Source organism: Balaenoptera physalus (genome assembly GCF_965194825.1).
Source record: "Balaenoptera physalus genome assembly, chromosome: 5".
Taxonomy (NCBI): domain Eukaryota; kingdom Metazoa; phylum Chordata; class Mammalia; order Artiodactyla; family Balaenopteridae; genus Balaenoptera; species Balaenoptera physalus.
This window is the reverse complement of record NC_138884.1, coordinates 114,910,922-114,928,781: the sequence shown is the minus strand read 5'-3', so window position 1 is coordinate 114,928,781 and position 17,860 is coordinate 114,910,922. Positions and strand designations below refer to the sequence as shown.

Sequence of the window (17,860 nt, the reverse complement as noted above, 5' to 3'; positions counted from 1 at the left end):
TTTTGAGTATGGTGTTAGGGAGTGTTCTAATTTCATTCTTTTACATGTAGCTGTCCAGTTCTCCCAGCACCACTTATTGAAGAGACTCTCTTTTCTCCATTGTATATCCTTGCCTCCTTTGTCATAGATTAGTTGACCATAGGTGCATGGGTTTATCTCTGGGCTTTCTATCCTGTTCCATTGATCTATATTTCTGTTTTTGTGCCAGTACCATATTGTCTTGATTACTGTAGCTTTGTAGTATAGTCTGAAGTCAGGGAGTCTGATTCCTCCAGCTCCAGTTTTTTCCCTCCAGATTGCTTTGGCTATTCGGGGTCTTTTGTGTCTCCATACAAATTTTCAGATGATTTGTTCTAGTTCTGTAAAAAAATGTCATTGGTAATTTGATAGGGACTGCATTGAATCTGTAGATTGCTTTGGGTAGTATAGTCATTTTCACAATATTGATTCTTCCAATCCAAGAACATGGTATATCTCTCCATCTGTTTGTATCATCTTTAATTTCTTTCATCAGTGTCTTATAGTTTTCTGCATACAGGTCTTTTGTCTCCCTAGGTAGGTTTATTCCTAGGTATTTTATTCTTTTTGTTGCAGTGGTAAATGGGAGTGTTTCCTTAATTTCTCCTTAAGATTTTTCATCATTAGTGTATAGGAATGCAAGAGATTTCTGTGCATTAATTTTGTGTCCTGCAACTTTACCAGATTCATTGATTAGCTCTAGTAGTTTTCTGGTGGCATCTTTAGGATTCTCTATGTATAGTATCACATCGTCTGCAAACAGTGACCGTTTTACTTCGTCTTTTCCAATTTGTATTCATTTTATTTCTTTTTCTTCTCTGATTGCCATGGCTAGGACTTCCAAAACTATGTTGAATAATAGTGGTGAGAGCGGACATCCTTGTCTTGTTCCTGATCTTAGAGGAAATGCTTTCAGTTTTTCACCATTGAGTCTCTGAGATCTAATTCATGTCTTTCTAAACATTGTCCCACTGTTATCTCAAACTTCAGTGGGTCTAAAACCAAATTAATTTCTTCCTATTATAATGAATATTCCTTTTTCCAGTAATACTAGCATTATCCTGGTCACCTAGGCTGGAAACCCAAGTCAATTTTGGCTCATTTTTTCCTGCTTTCCCTTTTCTCCAGTCATCACCATTTCTTCCTGATTCTACCTGTCATCATTCCCTTGGGTGTCATACTCATTTAGGTTCTCATCTGTCTTGAATTACTCTATCATTCTCCTGAACCTGGCCTCTAGGACTCTGGTCTTCCTTTCTTTGGTCTGTTATGCAGTTTCTAATGTCACTAAGCACTACTTTTGTTGTGGCATTTCCTTGGGCAAGATCTGGCTTAACCAGTCTTACTTTGCTTCCTTCTGGTCCACATAAGCTCCTCTCTTATAGATAGACTGAGCTTCTTAGTGCCTTTGAACACAAATGCTTGTTCTCATCTTTTTGCCTTAATTCATGCTTTCATCACCACTTTTCCCCTTTATTATATATCTAGATCACTTGTAGTAGATACTATATAACAATGATTAGACTTCTTTGAGTATTTTAGATAAAGCAGTATCTGAGATAGACTGTAAAGCAGGAGTACGTAATTACCTGCCTACTCCTCAAAGAGAGAGGTAACTTAAATCTCTGACTTTCTTTTAATGCATTAAGACTATTTACTGGGCTCTCAGATTAAAAAATAAAGAGGACATCCCTCCACTACATACTGTCTCCACTACGACGTCCCTAGCCCAAGCCACCATCATCTCTCTCTTAGATTCCTGCACTAACCTCCTAACTGGGCTAACTGCTGCCACTTCTGCCCCTCTCCAGTTCATTCTCCATCTAGGGTGCCACGGTTGATCTTTCAGAAAGTTAAATCAAGATACGTCACTCTTTTGCTTAAAGCCCTCTCTTGGCTTCCCATTGTGCTTGGAAAATCCAACGTTCTTACCCCTACTTACAAAGCTCTGCATAATCTGACTCCTACCTCCTCTTATGCTATGTTGTCCCATCGCCACTTCACCAACTCTGCCATGTTGCCCTTTTTATTTTTTGAGCATACCAAGTTCACTTCTGTTTTGTGACTGTGGCTGCTCTTTTAATCTGCACTGTGCTTCCCTTGGTTTTGCATGGCTGCCTCCCTCTGTCATTCCAGATCTTAGCTTAATGGGAAGCCTACCCCTACCACTCAGTCCAGAGAATCTACTCTGTCCCTTTTTTCCTCTTCCAGGTCTCTCTTTAAATTATCTGTATTACATTTACCAGATTATGTTTCCTATCTGTTTTCTTCTGTCTTCTCACCAACTTCCTCCTCTCCTCTTACCGCTCCATATAGAATATAAGCTCTATCAGGACAGGGACCTTACTTGTCGAATTCACTGCCGTATCCCTAGTACCTAACATACTGCCTGAAGGATGACAGTCACTTTTTTTTTTTTTTTAATTTTTATTTATTTATTTATTTATTTATGGCTGTGTTGGGTCTTCGTTTCTGTGCGAGGGCTTTCTCTAGTTGCGGCAAGTGGGGGCCACTCTTCATCACGGTGCACGGGCCTCTAACTATCGCGGCCTCTCTTGTTGCGCAGGCTCAGCAATTGTGGCTCACGGGCCTAGTCACTCCGTGGCATGTGGGATCTTCCCAGACCAGGGCTCGAACCCGTGTCCCCTGCATTGGCAGGCAGATTCTCAACCACTGCGCCACCAGGGAAGCCCGACAGTCACTTTTTTCCAGCAATATTTGTGAAATGAAAGAGGTCCGTGCTTTTAAAGATGCTACAGTATAGTCAGAGACAAATGACTAGCTCCACACAATAAGTGCTGTAAGAATAAGTCATATCTATAATGACCTCTGGGTACAGTTAAAAGAGCAACTCATTCAAGGTACAGGAGGAGGAAGGATAAAATCAGCAAAGCTACACTGAGCAGGTAACATTTGCCTTTGGTCCTGAATAAAGACTAGGGGCGGTCTAGAACTTTAGAAGTAACAAAGAGAATGGCAAAAGGTAGCACTTGGGAGTGTAGAAGTACATGAGGCGTTTAGGGTGTAGTGAGTAGTTCAGCTAGAGTTAGGAGTAAGTAATGAATAGATATAATGCTGGGGCCACACAAGTGCCAGATTGCAAAGAATCACATTCATATGATAAGGTTTTGAACTTTGTGTAGGAAATAGAAAACCTATTCTGGCAGCGTTATGGAGGATGTAATACAAAGAAGGAACAAGGGTTACAGATCAGTTTGATAAGGGAAGGCCTGAACAGTGGGGTGAAAGATGAGGCTACAGATGGGGTGTTCAAGTAAACTATGTGTTTTAAATGTTCTTTCAGTAGTTTGGGTTTTATCTCATTATGCTTCCTAAAGGTTTATTGTCATCTATCTTACAGAATTTGGTTGATCTTGCCGGCAGTGAAAGAGCTGCTCAAACAGGTGCTGAAGGTAATGAAAACTTATGAAATATGTTGGTCTGAGTGTCTTCCTGTTCTTTCACAGAATGAAAGTGCTACCATGCATTTTAGAAACTAATAATGACAGTAATAATTTTGTGATAAAAGTCCTTCATGTAAAAAGCAACTTATGTATCTAGCTAATTATCTAACTTGGGATACTATAGCATCAATTAAAAAACTAGAACTCTACAGTTGATAGGATTGTATAGCTGAAAAGCTCATGAGAGTACCATGAAAACCATCTAAATTTCCATATCAGTAAGAAAATTCAGAAGGGAAGTGGGCACAAAATTAATATACAGACATTAATAATTCTATAATACAAGTAACCAGTTAGAATATTTAGTGTACAAAAAGACTCAGTTTACAATGATGGCTTAAAAGACGTAATACCTAGGAAGAAACTCAACAAAAATTGCACAGGGCCAAAATAAAGAAAACTTCAAAACAGACCTGAAGGACATAACCAAATACTTAAAAAAATGGAAAAGCATACTTAGATGGGAAGGTGCAAAATCATAAAGATGTCAAGCCTCTCTCTGTGTTCATTTCCTGCAGCCTGACATAAAGACACCCAGCTGAGCGTGGCCTATATCCACCAAACCAGACCCATGAACAGGAAATAAATGCTTGTTGTTTTAAGGTGGCTTGTTAAGCAACAATTTTATAGCAATAGCTGAATGATGCACCTGTGAAATAACAGCTATTCAGAGTTATTTGTTGAAGTATTTTTTGTATACATGGTAGATTGAAAACCTACATATCCCTCAACAGGGTTCTAGGTAAATAATTCTGATACATCCATACAATGGAATTCTATGCTATGAAAAAGAATGAAAAAGACCAGTGTTTACTGATATGATGCACAATATACTGCCAAGTGAAAAAAGCAAAGTGCAAAATAGTGTGTATAGTATGCTACTATTTGTCTGAAAAAGAAAGGGGAGAAATGAATATATACGAACTTGTATTTCTAAAAATCTAGAAGAATAAATAATAAACATGGTTAACTGGTTGGGGCATAAAACTGGAATAGAGCTTTTTCCGGGTACTTTTTTTTAATGTTAGAGTCATGTGAGCATATTCACAATATTAAAATGAGAACTCTTTTTGGTTTTGAGCCTATAGTTGCTTATATTTGAAGGTTTGGAAAAAATAGATTTGAATGGAGGAATTAGAGAAGCTCTTTTAGGCAATGGGCTTTCCCTCCCTCTTATTCTTTTCTTAGTCATCTTTTTCATTTTGCCATTTCTCTCAGGTGATAACCTTTCTGATTCACCTAATAGGGGGGAGGATTAGGGAGAGAGCTCCTCCATCAGTGGTATTAAAGGTGGGCTCAGATCTAGTCCAAAGCATAGACTTCAACATCTGTCCCTTTAATTTCTACTTTCTCTCATAATTTACTGATAAGTTCATCATCCAGTACAGGGCTCGATTTTAGTTTTTATATTTGTTTAATAAATGCAGGTTTGCGACTCAAAGAAGGCTGTAATATAAATCGAAGCTTATTTATTTTGGGACAAGTGATCAAGAAACTTAGTGATGGACAAGTTGGGTATGTTTATCTCACTGTACTCTACCTGTTAATGCTTATGTTTTCATTAGGTCGAAAATTGTAATATTTTAGTGACAGTCAAATAAATGTTCTTATTTCATATATTCAAAAGCTTTCATGACTCTGTGATCATGCGTGGCTTCTTATACATATGATTGTGTCCTACTAAATTTACTTTCTATATTTTAAATATTTTTTAGTTAGTAGTTTTGATCTGCCTCATGTAACCTGTAAATAATTATTTTTTTTTAACTGTAGCTATTTTAAGGTTCTACATTAAGAACCAACCACTTTTGTTATATAAAAATTCTTACTCTTTTTCTTCCCAAACTCATTTCTCACTAAGTGGTTTCATAAATTATCGAGATAGCAAATTAACACGAATTCTCCAGAATTCCTTGGGAGGAAATGCAAAAACACGTATTATCTGCACAATTACTCCGGTGTCTTTTGATGAAACTCTTACTACTCTCCAGGTGAGTGTGATTTTTATCTCAACTTAATAGGAGGGGATATCATCTTTAAGAAGGAAAAATTACCTACTAAAAGTAGGTAGTTTTTTTAATTCACATAACATACCTGTTAAAATAAAATTGATGTGTTGTCTACTAAATAGCATTTCTTAATTTTCCCAAAATTCAATCATTCATATCCCACCTCCACAATTTTTGCCAGATCCAACACTATTTTACTGAAATTGACTTGATATTTTTCTTTTACAAACTCACTTTTTTACTTAATTGATTATGAAAGGAAACGTTATATCAGTTCCATAAATGAAAAACTAGTATCACTTGCAACAAATAGAAGGTGACCCAAAAAACATGTGTATGTGCTTATAATAAAATAATTCCTAAATTCCTGCTAGCTAATTGTTGCCTGCCTTTGCACTGAGCCTAAGGCCTGCATTTTATGTTTTAAAAAAATAAAAAAAAAAAAAAGGAGAGGGGCGAGTAGGGGGAAATTGAATTGTCAGTAGAATAGCTGTCTCAATGAAGGATTCAATGTTATATATAATGGATACCTTCATGTACCCACTTAAAGTTACTTCTGATACTCATACTCTAAGAAACATTGCTTTAAATAGCTACTGAGCACTGGGTCGAGGTACTGTCAGAAAAAAGAGATAGAAAATAGAGTCCCTGGCTTCACAGAATGTATAGTCTTATAGGGAAGATAAGACCTGTCTTCCAACATGATTGCCTTGGATTAATACTTAAGTAGCTAGTAAGTAGGATAGCATTCAAAGGAAGGAGAGAGGCTTTTGACTGGAGCATTACAGGAATTGTTACAGGGACGTAAAATGCACTCTGTACTCAAAAGTATTAAACTACCTGGGAAGAGTACTGATTTTTTTTTTTTACAAAACTTAATTACAAGAAGACCAAATATTATTAGTTTAATTAATTTTTTTGTGTGGAGCACATAACACTCTTGTATTTTTTCCCAGTTTGCCAGCACTGCTAAAAATATGAAGAATACTCCTTACGTTAACGAGGTATCAAGTGATGAAGCTCTCCTGAAAAGATACAGAAAAGAAATAATGGATCTTAAAAAGCAATTAGAGGAGGTATGCGTGAACTATGTATTTCAGTAAAGAGTAGGGACAGATTTAGAATTGAGATCTACCTAATTGCCCAGAGATTCTTAAGTCATCAATATCTGAGTTTTGCAACCTAAATTTAAAACACTTTTCAACTAAGAAGAAATCAACTCATAAAAATTTTAGTTTAATTTACTATAAACTGAAAGATTTGGTTTCTTGAAGTTATTTTAGATTTTGTTTTTCATTTTCAAAGGGGAAAATTTGATGTTTTCAAATGGGCCAAGTGGAGATAATTTTTTTTTTTAATTGTCACAAATTATTCATAGGAAATTAGGTTAAAAAAGAGACACCATGTATAGTTACCTAAAACTACTTTCTCTAGTTTCACGTTAACTTGAATTTTTCTTCCAACCCTGAGATAGCAATCTAATAAGATAGCATAATCACTTGTCATTGTTTGTTTTAATTACTATGGTCCTCTATTTTATATAAATCTTGCATTTTAGTGATCTTTTTAGGAATAAGCTAAAATATCAAATGGTAGTCTTATGAAAATATCTCTTCCTTTTCTGTAGGTATTCAAGTCTCTGCTTTTATGACTTCTCTGCCTGCTATTTATATATTTTTAGGCAACTAATAGAATTGCTTTAACAACATTGTAATGGCATATAGAATAGTGACATGAGAAGACATGTATATTTTACTTTATTTTTAGTTTGAGAAATTACTGATTATGGTAACTGTGTATTGGTGTTCTGCAGGTAGGGTATATTTTATTTCAATAAAATTAAAATTCTCTTAGTTCACATATAAATTTCTATTCTGTTCTTTTAAGCTACTTTCAAGGTTTTAAAATCTAGCTACATTTGTTATTAACATAACCCAATATTACATTCTGTAGGTTTCTTTAGAGACTCGGGCCCAGGCAATGGAAAAAGACCAAATGGCACAACTTTTGGAAGAAAAAGATCTACTTCAAAAAGTGCAGATTGAGAAAATTCAAAACTTAACACGGATGCTGGTGACCTCTTCTTCCCTCACATCACAACAGGAATTAAAGGTAAAATTTAAGAGATGACACCTTAAACTTGGTATACAGAGAATAGAACGGGTATTCCTGTGTGTTTATTACATAGTTATGCATTTCTTATCTTTTGATACAGTGTATTCAAGAAATCCAGAACTTTTGTGTTGCTGTTTACCTATATAGCAACAAAACACCTAAGAGAAGAGGTTCATTAAAAAATACTGATCCCTAATGTAGAGGTCCTAATTCAAGGATTCAAGCTTACCACCTATGTTTTCTTCTAGGAGTTTTATGGTTTCAGGTGTTAACATTCAAGTCTTTAATGAGTTTGAGTTGATTTTTGTGTATAGTGTAAGATAGTGGCCCAGTTTCATTCTTTTTCATATGGCTATCCAGTTTTTCCAACATCATTTACTGAACAGACTGTCCTTTCCCTATTGTATCTTCCTGGTTCCTTTGTTGTAAATTAATTGATCATATATGTGTAGGGTTTATTTCTGCGCTCTCTATTCTGTTCCATTTGTCTATGTGTCTGTTTTTATGGCACTATCATACATATTGTTTTGATTGCTATAGCTTTGTAATACAGTTTGAAATCAGGAAGCATGATGCCTCCAGCTTTGCTCTTCTTTCTTAAGATTGTTTTGGCTATTTGGAGTCTTTCATGGTTTAGAGTCTAGAGTATATTCAAGGAATCTATTTGCAATATGCTTCTTAAGAAATTCAAATAAAATTAATTAGGAATTGGAAACCACAGATGTCTAGAGTATGTGGGAATATTTTCTGTTTAAAGAAACAGAAATATTAATATCAGGAAATTGATCTAGAATATAGATCAGCATACTGATCAAAATTCTGGCTTCCAGTTTTTGTGGTTTTTGTTTTTACTACAGTAGGGATTTATTTATCCAACAGGTATTTTTTTAAGAGGATAGCCTCTGGATTTGAACTACCTGGGTTTGAATCCCCATTCTATCAATTCCTAACACTTGACCTTGGGCAATTTCTCAAATAGACTTTGCTGCAGTTTCCTTATCTGTGATATATAGCTTAATCCCCACCTCATAGGATTGTTGTGAGAATTAAGTGAAGTAACATACAGTACATGCTTAACACTATACTTTCTGCTCAGCAAATCCTCAATAAATATATACTATTAAGATAATTATTAATAGACATTATGTTCAGGTCACCATTCTAAGTATACAGAAGATGCTCTAGATCAATTTGTTGATTGAGTGATGAGTGGGAAATAGCCCAGTGGAAGGTGTAAGGAATAGTGTTTCAGGAAGACACTTACATGTACAGAAGCTTAAAATTGTGGAAAAACAGTATATTTCTTGGACTTTCTGGTGGCAGGGGCATTTTAAAACCTCAGTGAAGGATTTGAGTGTTGCATTATGCTAAGGACAAGGAAATGCCTTGTATGGAACATAATCGGAATTGCATTTTGGAAAGGTGCGGCTGCTATGTGCATCAGATTGATTGGGCCTCTGCAATGATTGTGGCTCTGGAGATGGAAGAAATTGGATAAATTGGAAAGCTATTTGGGAGGTAGACTCAACAGGATTTTGTGATTATGTAGACACAGCGGCAGGGAAAGGGAGAAGGAGGGATCCAAAATGACTTGCTGGCATTACTAGGCTCTCTGGGGAGCTGGTAGCATATTCACTGAGTTGAGGAGCAATGAATGAAGAGCACTGGAGCTGCTCAGTGTTTGATTCAGGGCATCTCCATTTTAAGATGTCAGGCAGTCGAAAATGTGAAAGGTCTGAGATGGAGGTATCAATTTGGCATTAACTACTGCAGATCCAATTTAGAGTCCTGGGAACGGATGAGCTTGCTCTGGAAGCATGTTGAAAATGGAAAAAAACAGAGAGTCAAACACAAAACCCCAAGAAACAACAACTTTTTAGGTAAAGGCAGTAAAGAAGAATCCCTGAAGGAACCCATGTTTAGCTCAGAATTTAGAAGGAAACCAGCTGAATGTGGTAACCAAGGGAACAGAGTGTTTCAGAGAGGTAGTGGTCAGCAGTGTCACATTCTGCTGAGAAGTTAAATAAGATACACATAGACAAAAATGCTTTGGATTTAGAAATAAGGAGCTCATTTGCACAAGCAATTTTGAGTTATGTGTTGGTAGTGAAAGCCACCTTGCAGTGGGTTGAGATGACCCAAAGGGATGGGATCTTGAATACAGCAGAAGGGTCTGGCCTTAGATAGAAGGAGAAACATCTATTCATTGTAACAAGGACAGAGGAAAGGATAGGCGTCAGTGCAAGTAATGCTTTTGTAAGTTTAGGCTTATATTGTCTTTCTGAAGTAGGAAGTTTAATTTTTCTGCTGTCATAGCAGGAGATGGTGGAGACACAAGTTCATAGACAATGCTAAGAGTTTAAAATAGTATAGCCTTTATAGGGAATAGAAAAGAAAGCCAACAAGGAGGAAAGAAGTCTTACCAGGAAGCATTAAGGACCCAGGTGATGGAGGCAACCAGTCTTCTGACTGTATGCCCTGGCAGTGTTCAGGAGGCTGATAAAGTCTTAAAAGACAGTGTAATTCATCTGAGTGTACACTGTTGGGATAGGTTTGGGGAACAGAGATTGGGTCAAATAATTCGAGGCAGTTGACCCAAAAACATGGTTGAAGTGATGATCTATGGAATCTAAGATGATAGGAAGAGAAAAACAGGAATAAAGTAAGGTACCTCATAAGCTAAATAACTATAATGGGATTAACTGGATCAAGAAAGTGGAGGATAGCCACTGTACTAAGAGCAGGTCTGGGTTTATGAGTTTGAGATAATGACAAGGTCCAGGAGTGGCTTTGGGAGCACGTGGAGTTGAGGTGAAGGTCATTGGAGTCAAACATGTATATACAACTAGGTTTTTGCAGAGCAGGCTGTGGAAAGGGCTGGCTATTTCAAGCAGAAGGGTAGTATATGGTAGAGGCATGAAAGCATGCAGAATATTCTGGGGACAGCAGATAATCTTGACAGGCAATGCGGTAGAATGGTTGGTGGATAGGCTCTGAAGTTAACAGGCATGGGCTCAGCTTCCAGTTGGCTGTATGACTCTACTCAGCTTCTCCAAACTTTCTGGACACCCAGCTCATCTATAAAATGGATGTAGTAATAGAGGATTGTTGAGAGGATCAAATAAGATGAGATAATGCTTGTACTGGTAGAGACACAAGAGAAGAATGCTAGCTGTGAAATATGGAAAGATACAAACACTTAGGAAGTGGGCAGGGGAAGAGAAACCAGCAAAGCAGAGTGAGCGATGAAGACAGCTAGCTGGGTGGGATAAGAATCAGGAGACAGAAATGCCCCTGAAGGGATGAGGAAGATGTAGATAGCTGATGAGGAAGAAGACAATGTAGAAACTAAAAGAAAATGGTAGCTAGAGAGAAGTGAGGAGGCAAGGGATTGTTTTTTTTAAAAATCAAAAGCAGATAAATAGGCTTGAGCATTCGTAAAGCTGAGAGGAAGGAGCTAGGGAAGATGACAGATGAACAGATAACTGAGGGGAGCAGAACTGGGTACCCAAAAGTGGTTTTGGTAGCTATGAGGGGGCAGCAACAGCTGTCCCTTCCATATAACACCAGATTACTTGAAGAGTTGACAGTCAACCGATTCCTTTCAGTTACATTCCAGACAAGCTTATAGGTAAACCTTCCAATAAAATATGTAATTTAAATAGTAGTTTCATCAAATTTATTATGGGGTTAAATACTGATTTGAAAAGTTTGAATATGTTTTCTTATCTCAGGTTATCCTTAAACTGGTAAGATATTAAAGTAGACTTAGTAAAAATTCTGCCAAGTCAATGGGTTCTTTTTGTTTGTTTTGGGGGTTTTTTTGTTTTTATTTATTTATTTTGGCTGCATCGGGTCTCAGTTGCGGCACACAGGATCTTCACGGAGGTATGCAGGGTCTTTTGTTGCCGCACGTGGGCTCTTTGTTGCGGTGCGCAGGCTTCTCTCTAGTGGCGCACAGGTTTTCTCTCTCTAGTTGTGGCGTGTGGGCTCCAGAGCACGTGGGATCTGTAGTTTGCAGCGTGGAAGCTCTCTAGTTGAGGCGCAGGAGCTCAGTAGTTGTGGCGCAGGCTTAGTTGCCCTGCGGCATGTGGGATCTTAGTTTCCCGACCAGCGATCGAACCTGCGTCCCCTGCATTGGAAGGTGGATCCTTTACCACTGGACCACCAGGGAAGTCCCAATGGTTTTTTAAAATGGAAACTAGTTCCCTTGTTTTACGATGTTTGAGCCAGATCTATGTGAGGTAATTTTGATTTCTTTCTCTTCAGGCTAAAAAAAAACGAAGAGTCACTTGGTGCCTTGGCAAAATTAACAAAATGAAGGACTCAAACTATGTAAATGAATTTAATATGCCAGTGAATGTAACAACAAAAACACATAAGGCTGCTGTAACTTTAGGAGAAATTGATGAATGTGAGTACTTTTTCCATTACTTTTAATTATAAAAACATCCCTATAAAGAGAGACTTTATTTATAACTCAGTTAATGTGATAAACACATTTAAATAAAATGTATGTATTTTAGGTGTAATTACAATGGAGATAATGATAAAAATAAGTAATTTTAAGAAAGTGAACGTTCATGAAGTTCTCTATTTCTAGATTTCTTAAGAATAATGCATTCTAGTTGAAACACACATGTTTTTATTCTAATCATTATCCAGTTAAATTAGTATCCATATAACAAACATCAGCCTTAAACTCTGCTAACCTTGAAAGGATGGTGTTTACACAGGAATCCGTTTCAAAATTATGTCTCCAACATAGTTATAAATATTTTTAGGGGCATTTTTAAATCTACTTAAAATAATCAAATCTCAAATTTAGAATTTGTCCTTTTTATCTATATTGTATTAAGGACCCCTATATGTTATCACTCATTCTAACCAGTGATCTTAATTGACACAATAATATAAATGATCACATCTGTTGTTAATGTATTCTTGGCTATGATCATACTGTGAGCACATATTAGCTAATTTGAGTTTATTACCTCTGATCAGATTTTTTTTTTTATCTTTGAGTTTTAAGAAAATAACAAGTTTATGGATAAATTTCTTTTCCCTCTAATTATAGCTCTCTGTTCAGAGTCTGATATTTTCAGTAACACTCTTGATACATTAACTGAGATAGAGTGGAATCCAGCAACAAAGCTACTAAGTCAGGTAACTTAAATGTATTTTACAGAGCATTATCCTTTTACTCTTTTTTAAATTCATTTGTTATCAGGGTTTATTGTTGTTGTTGTGACACATTTCTAGCTCGGACTTAATTTCAGTAACAGTTTTGGTTCTAATTAAGGCCACTAGAGTTTTAAAGGTCAATAAATAATCCCTCAGTTTCACTTCCTAAATTGAGAGCTACTTGAGAAATAAGATAGTAGTCAGACAGGTGGAGAGTTAAATTATCAGCATTATTACTAAGGAGCTTAAGGATCTGTATCCCATTATGAGCCCTACCTCCTACTTCTGATTCGACTTTTCCAGTCAGGCACAGACAGAGAATTTGTTTATATGTTTTTTGTTTTTTTTTTAACCCTTTCAAAATAGTCGTCTTCTATTCTAAGTTAGCCAGTTTACCAAAATGCAGGTCCTTTATCTTACTCTGGATCAAGCTAGACCATTAAAAAGTTATTGAAGAAGAAAATGGTCTAAACCACCAAATGATTCAAGGTTACATTAATTATTTGGTTAATCCAAATTTTGTTAAGGAAACAAACAATATATGATTGGAATTCTCTCTGACTTGAAAATTTGGTTTTGTTTGCAATAGGAAAACTTAGAAAGTGAATTGAGTTCACTTCGTGCTAACTATGATAATCTGGTGTTAGACTATGAACAACTAAGAAGAGAAAATGAAGAAATGGAATTGAAATTAAAAGAAAAGAATGATTTGGATGAATTTGAGGCTCTAGAAAGAAAAACAGAGAAAGATCAAGAGGTAAAGGATGTGGAAATATGAAACTAAACTAAAACCACACGTTTAAATGAAGTATCATTCTCTTAAAGGTATTTCTAAGGTTGAGATATTGGGGATCCAACCATTTTCCATATGTATACACAATTTAGAGAATTTGAGAAATAATTAATTTATTTCTATTTTTAAAAGCGTTGAATCATATTTGTTTCACTTGTGCTTATGCACAAGAAGAAGAAATTAAGAACATCTTTAGGAAGGTTTGGTGAATGTGCCTACTGATGGATTTGTCTTGAAGAAGTTATTTCCTTATAATTTGTATATTAAAATATTTAATTTATTAGCATATCAGAAGTCCTGCCTAGAACGTAGCCATTTCCTACTGAGACCAACATGAATTTTAATATCTTGATGAATGTTTTATATATGGATACTACCTATTAATGGATTTTGTTTTCTTTAGAAAATATTTTCCTAAATAGCTAGAACATTAGAATAGCTAGGGAAGCTAATTTTGCACATTTCTTTTTCCATATAAGAAAGTTACTGTGAAAATTGGTATAATTAATACTAAATAGTTTTAATGGAATTTTTAGAAATGAAATGGATCACTTAAATTTTTCAAGTGTGTAGTATTAGGCTACATGTTAAGAGACTGTAATCCATAAACCATCAGACTTTGGGGACTTGGTAACTGTCCAGAAGATTCAAGCAATTTCTTAGTGTGGAGAGTCTTTAACCTAAAGTTCATAGACCCTATGAAATTATTCTATAGAATTTTGGAGTGCATATTCAGTTTTGTGGAGTAAGAATCCATAGCTGTTATCAGACTTGTGACGTGATCCACGAATCCCCTCAAAAATAAGAGCTGGTGTTTTGATGTAGGTAAAACATGAGTTAATTCGCAGCTACTTATTTCTGTATGGAGAGCCCAAAGGGACACAGTTCCTTTTCCTCAGTATCATAGTTTGTCACCTACTTTTCTTTTTTAAAAAGGAAAAAAAATTCTGTGCCAAAACTATTATTTCTGTTCTACCTACAAATTACATTTACTCCTACATTTCATAGGTATTATATTCTGAGAGGCAAAAGTCTATAACTTCTCTACAGAGTTTCATTTAATTTGTTTTAAAATTTGTGAATTCACAGACTGTAAAACTTCATGAAAAGAACAGTGGACTTCGTAAATGGTTTTATTGAGAGGGGGTGCTCTAGTGTTGTGGTTAAGAGCACGGTCTCTGGAGCAAACTACCTGGAATGAAGCCCTAGTTCTGCTGTTTATTAGCTCACCACAGATTTGAGCCTGTCACGAATTATTGGCAAGGCTTTGAGCAAGTCATCACATCTCTCAAGGCTTACTTTTTTGTGTATCTTACTCCTTGAAGTTAGATCGGGAGCTTGCCAAGTCCCCTTCTAACTCCAAAATCTCACCTAATTTTTTGTATATATCTTATAAATAATACGGTATAAAATTACCTTTGGGGATATGTGTAGCGGTAATTTCTCTAATTTTTCTTACATCACTTATACATTCAATTAATTATTAAAAGCAAAGCTCACTGAATTGACTAACACACGAAAAGATTACAAAATAACACAGAATATATGCCTTGAATCTCACATCTCGATTTTTTTTTTCCTTTTTACAGTTAAGGGGGAAAATAATCCTATTCTCTTTACTTTTACTTGGACACACATTGAAATTCTAGGTTCTGTGAGGTAACCTAAAAGTTTAAGTAATTTAAACTTACTCTGTTCAAAGACAGTTTTACAATATCCATTTCATGTTAAACTACAAATACAAGTGTAGGTGTATGCAACAAAATATGTTCTGAAACCTACGTTTTGGGGAAAAGTTTAACCAAAACGGAGTAAAGGTCAAATTGCAGCCTTAGGACATGTGGCCATTGCCCTGGTCTCCTAAGGGTTTTGTCAAAAATCACTAAAGCTGTGGATAATTTTCAAGTGGGGATACAGTAATATAAGATGTTTAAATAGTAATTTAAAAGAAAGGAATAAACAAGGTCAAGTATTATCACGATCAGGGAACAAGAGAAATTTCATCTCTCTACCTATTTTAACTTGATTTAATTTTATAATTTTCACAACTTGGAGATGTTTAAGAAGTGAATTAATTATTTCATTTCACCTGCTGAAAATTACAGTTGAAATATGCAATATTTTCTTTGTAACAGTGGATTAACTTGATCATATCGTGTACTTTCTCTATGCGCTGCATCTTAAACAATACATCATTGGGAGAGTGTACTCAGCTCTTTTCAAAAGTGACTTAATGTTTTTCTGTTTATGTGAACCAGTACTTAAAATGAAGAGTGATTTCAAATGAGAAGTGGGGGAACTTTCCTTTCTAGATGTTTTCAAAGATTAAGGTTGATTATTTAGTTCTTCATTTCTGACAAGTGTGGTTTCCTTGCACAAAAGTTAGAAACAGAAGAAAAGGTAAAAGATAGAGCCAATTTAAATTATAATCAATACAGATGTCTAAAACTTTGCTGAACAATGGTAACCACTCATCACATATGGCAATTGAGCACTTGAAATGGGACCTGTCTCAAGTGACTTAAGTATGAAAAAAAGAATATGCAATATTACATTAATTTTTTAATACTGATTACATGAAGAAATAATATTTTGCATATATTAGATTAGATAAATTATATTAAAATTAATTCTGCCCACTTCTTTTTACTTTTTTTAAAAGTGGCTACTAGAAAAATTTTAATTATAAATTTGGCTCACATTATATTTCTGTTGACTCATGCTGACCTAAAATATGAATGTCAAACCAGCACTAGTCTAAAATCTAAAACTATTCAGGACTGAATTAGACATCCAGAAAATATTATTTAAACAAGGTGCTATTTTTGTAAGTCCCTTATATTCGACTAGAATTTGCTTTTACTCTTTAAGGACTCATCTGATTATGATTAAATAATTCTCAGGGAAATTATGTTTACCTTTGTTAAACTGTAGTTTACTTCGTTTGAACACAGAAGTTTCTGGTACTCAAATATTTAATGCTACAGATATTTCAATAAAAAGGAAACTTTAATAGAAGTACTTGTATCTTTAAGTATTCTTTATACTTTTAGACAGTTGAACAATATAAAGCAATAGCATCATCTTTCCAATATTTCCTGTAGAATAAACCAGCAAGGTAATAGTTGATAATGCCATACATATGTCTTTAGCTTTGGTGAACAGTAATAATATTATAAAGGTACTACATGAAACTGTCATAATCCAAACCTAAATTCCAAGTCACAACTCATTAAAAAGTATGCCAGTATAAAGCTAGGTGGATAATTTATGGGAAGAGAAAAAAATCTTACAGAATAAATACATTTCTGCACTTCACTTACCCAAAACAAAAATCTATGTAAAGTATGTTTTTTTTTAAAGTTTGATTACCACTCTATCTTATACAGTGGTGGGTACTAATTTGCTTTTGACGTTATTGTAGCTTTATTAACATGACGTAACTGTTTTGGGGGTCATGCTTAGGCTTTTTTCTTATTTGCTTGTTTTGTGGGGTATGGGGATTTTTTTTGTTTGGTTGGTTAAGTTTGGGTTTTATTTATTTATTTATTTTTAAATAATGAGGTGCTTCATTGCAGTAGCTTGAACAGTTGATTTCTGGTAGTTGAACTAGACTGATCTCCCAGTCTTTCTTATTGTGTTGGGTGATTCTAAAGCGGTGAATGAATGCTATCTTTTTTTTCTTTTTTTTTTTTTGCTTTATTAACTATTGGTTTGCTCTGTTGCCTGTTCACATGCTCTTACAGATGCAACTAATTCATGAAATTTCCAACTTAAAGAATTTAGTTAAGCATGCAGAAGTGTATAATCAAGATCTTGAGGTGAGCATTTATGTTGGTATTTCTATTGATAAAGAACAAAAACTATAAAACGTACATCATATGTAATTGAACATGATTTCAGAAAATAGAAGGAATTATATTCTTTAAATATCAACTTTTTGAATTTTACTATCTACCAATTTAAACTATTAAATGTAATTTCTTTTTAATTCCTTAGAATTCAAACCCAATTAAATTGTTTCATTCTCCTTTAATTGTTTTAGGATGAACTAAGTTCAAAAGTAGAGCTGCTTAGAGAAAAGGAAGACCAGATTAAGAAGCTACAGAAATACATAGACTCTCAGAAGTCAGGAAGTATGGAAATGGACTTGTCATACTCATCGGTAAAAATCAGGTTTATTTTGTTGTGTCGTCATTTTGGCATTTGTAGTATACTGTCATCATCATCATCGCAAATGTTTATATTGAGCCTACTGTGTGCCAGGCATTGTTCTA

General features: G+C 35.1%; 1 protein-coding gene across 7 annotated transcripts in view; it reads left to right on the top strand.

Annotated features, from left to right (window-relative positions):
* The window catches only part of CENPE (centromere protein E), a gene marked incomplete at its 5' end in the record, with an annotated part of 73,312 nt that overhangs the window by 8,970 nt on the left and 46,482 nt on the right, over positions 1–17,860 (top strand). For 6 of the 7 annotated variants that reach the window (XM_082462732.1, XM_082462733.1, XM_082462731.1 and 3 more), the window contains 10 exons: positions 3,380–3,431; positions 4,910–4,997; positions 5,344–5,473; positions 6,448–6,567; positions 7,445–7,603; positions 11,876–12,020; positions 12,684–12,772; positions 13,380–13,547; positions 17,330–17,404; positions 17,629–17,748. In XM_082462732.1, the coding sequence (XP_082318858.1) occupies positions 3,380–3,431; positions 4,910–4,997; positions 5,344–5,473; positions 6,448–6,567; positions 7,445–7,603; positions 11,876–12,020; positions 12,684–12,772; positions 13,380–13,547; positions 17,330–17,404; positions 17,629–17,748 (1,146 nt within the window). The remainder of the gene's footprint in view (positions 1–3,379; positions 3,432–4,909; positions 4,998–5,343; positions 5,474–6,447; positions 6,568–7,444; positions 7,604–11,875; positions 12,021–12,683; positions 12,773–13,379; positions 13,548–17,329; positions 17,405–17,628; positions 17,749–17,860) is intronic. The other variant, XM_082462730.1, reaches the window with a different exon arrangement.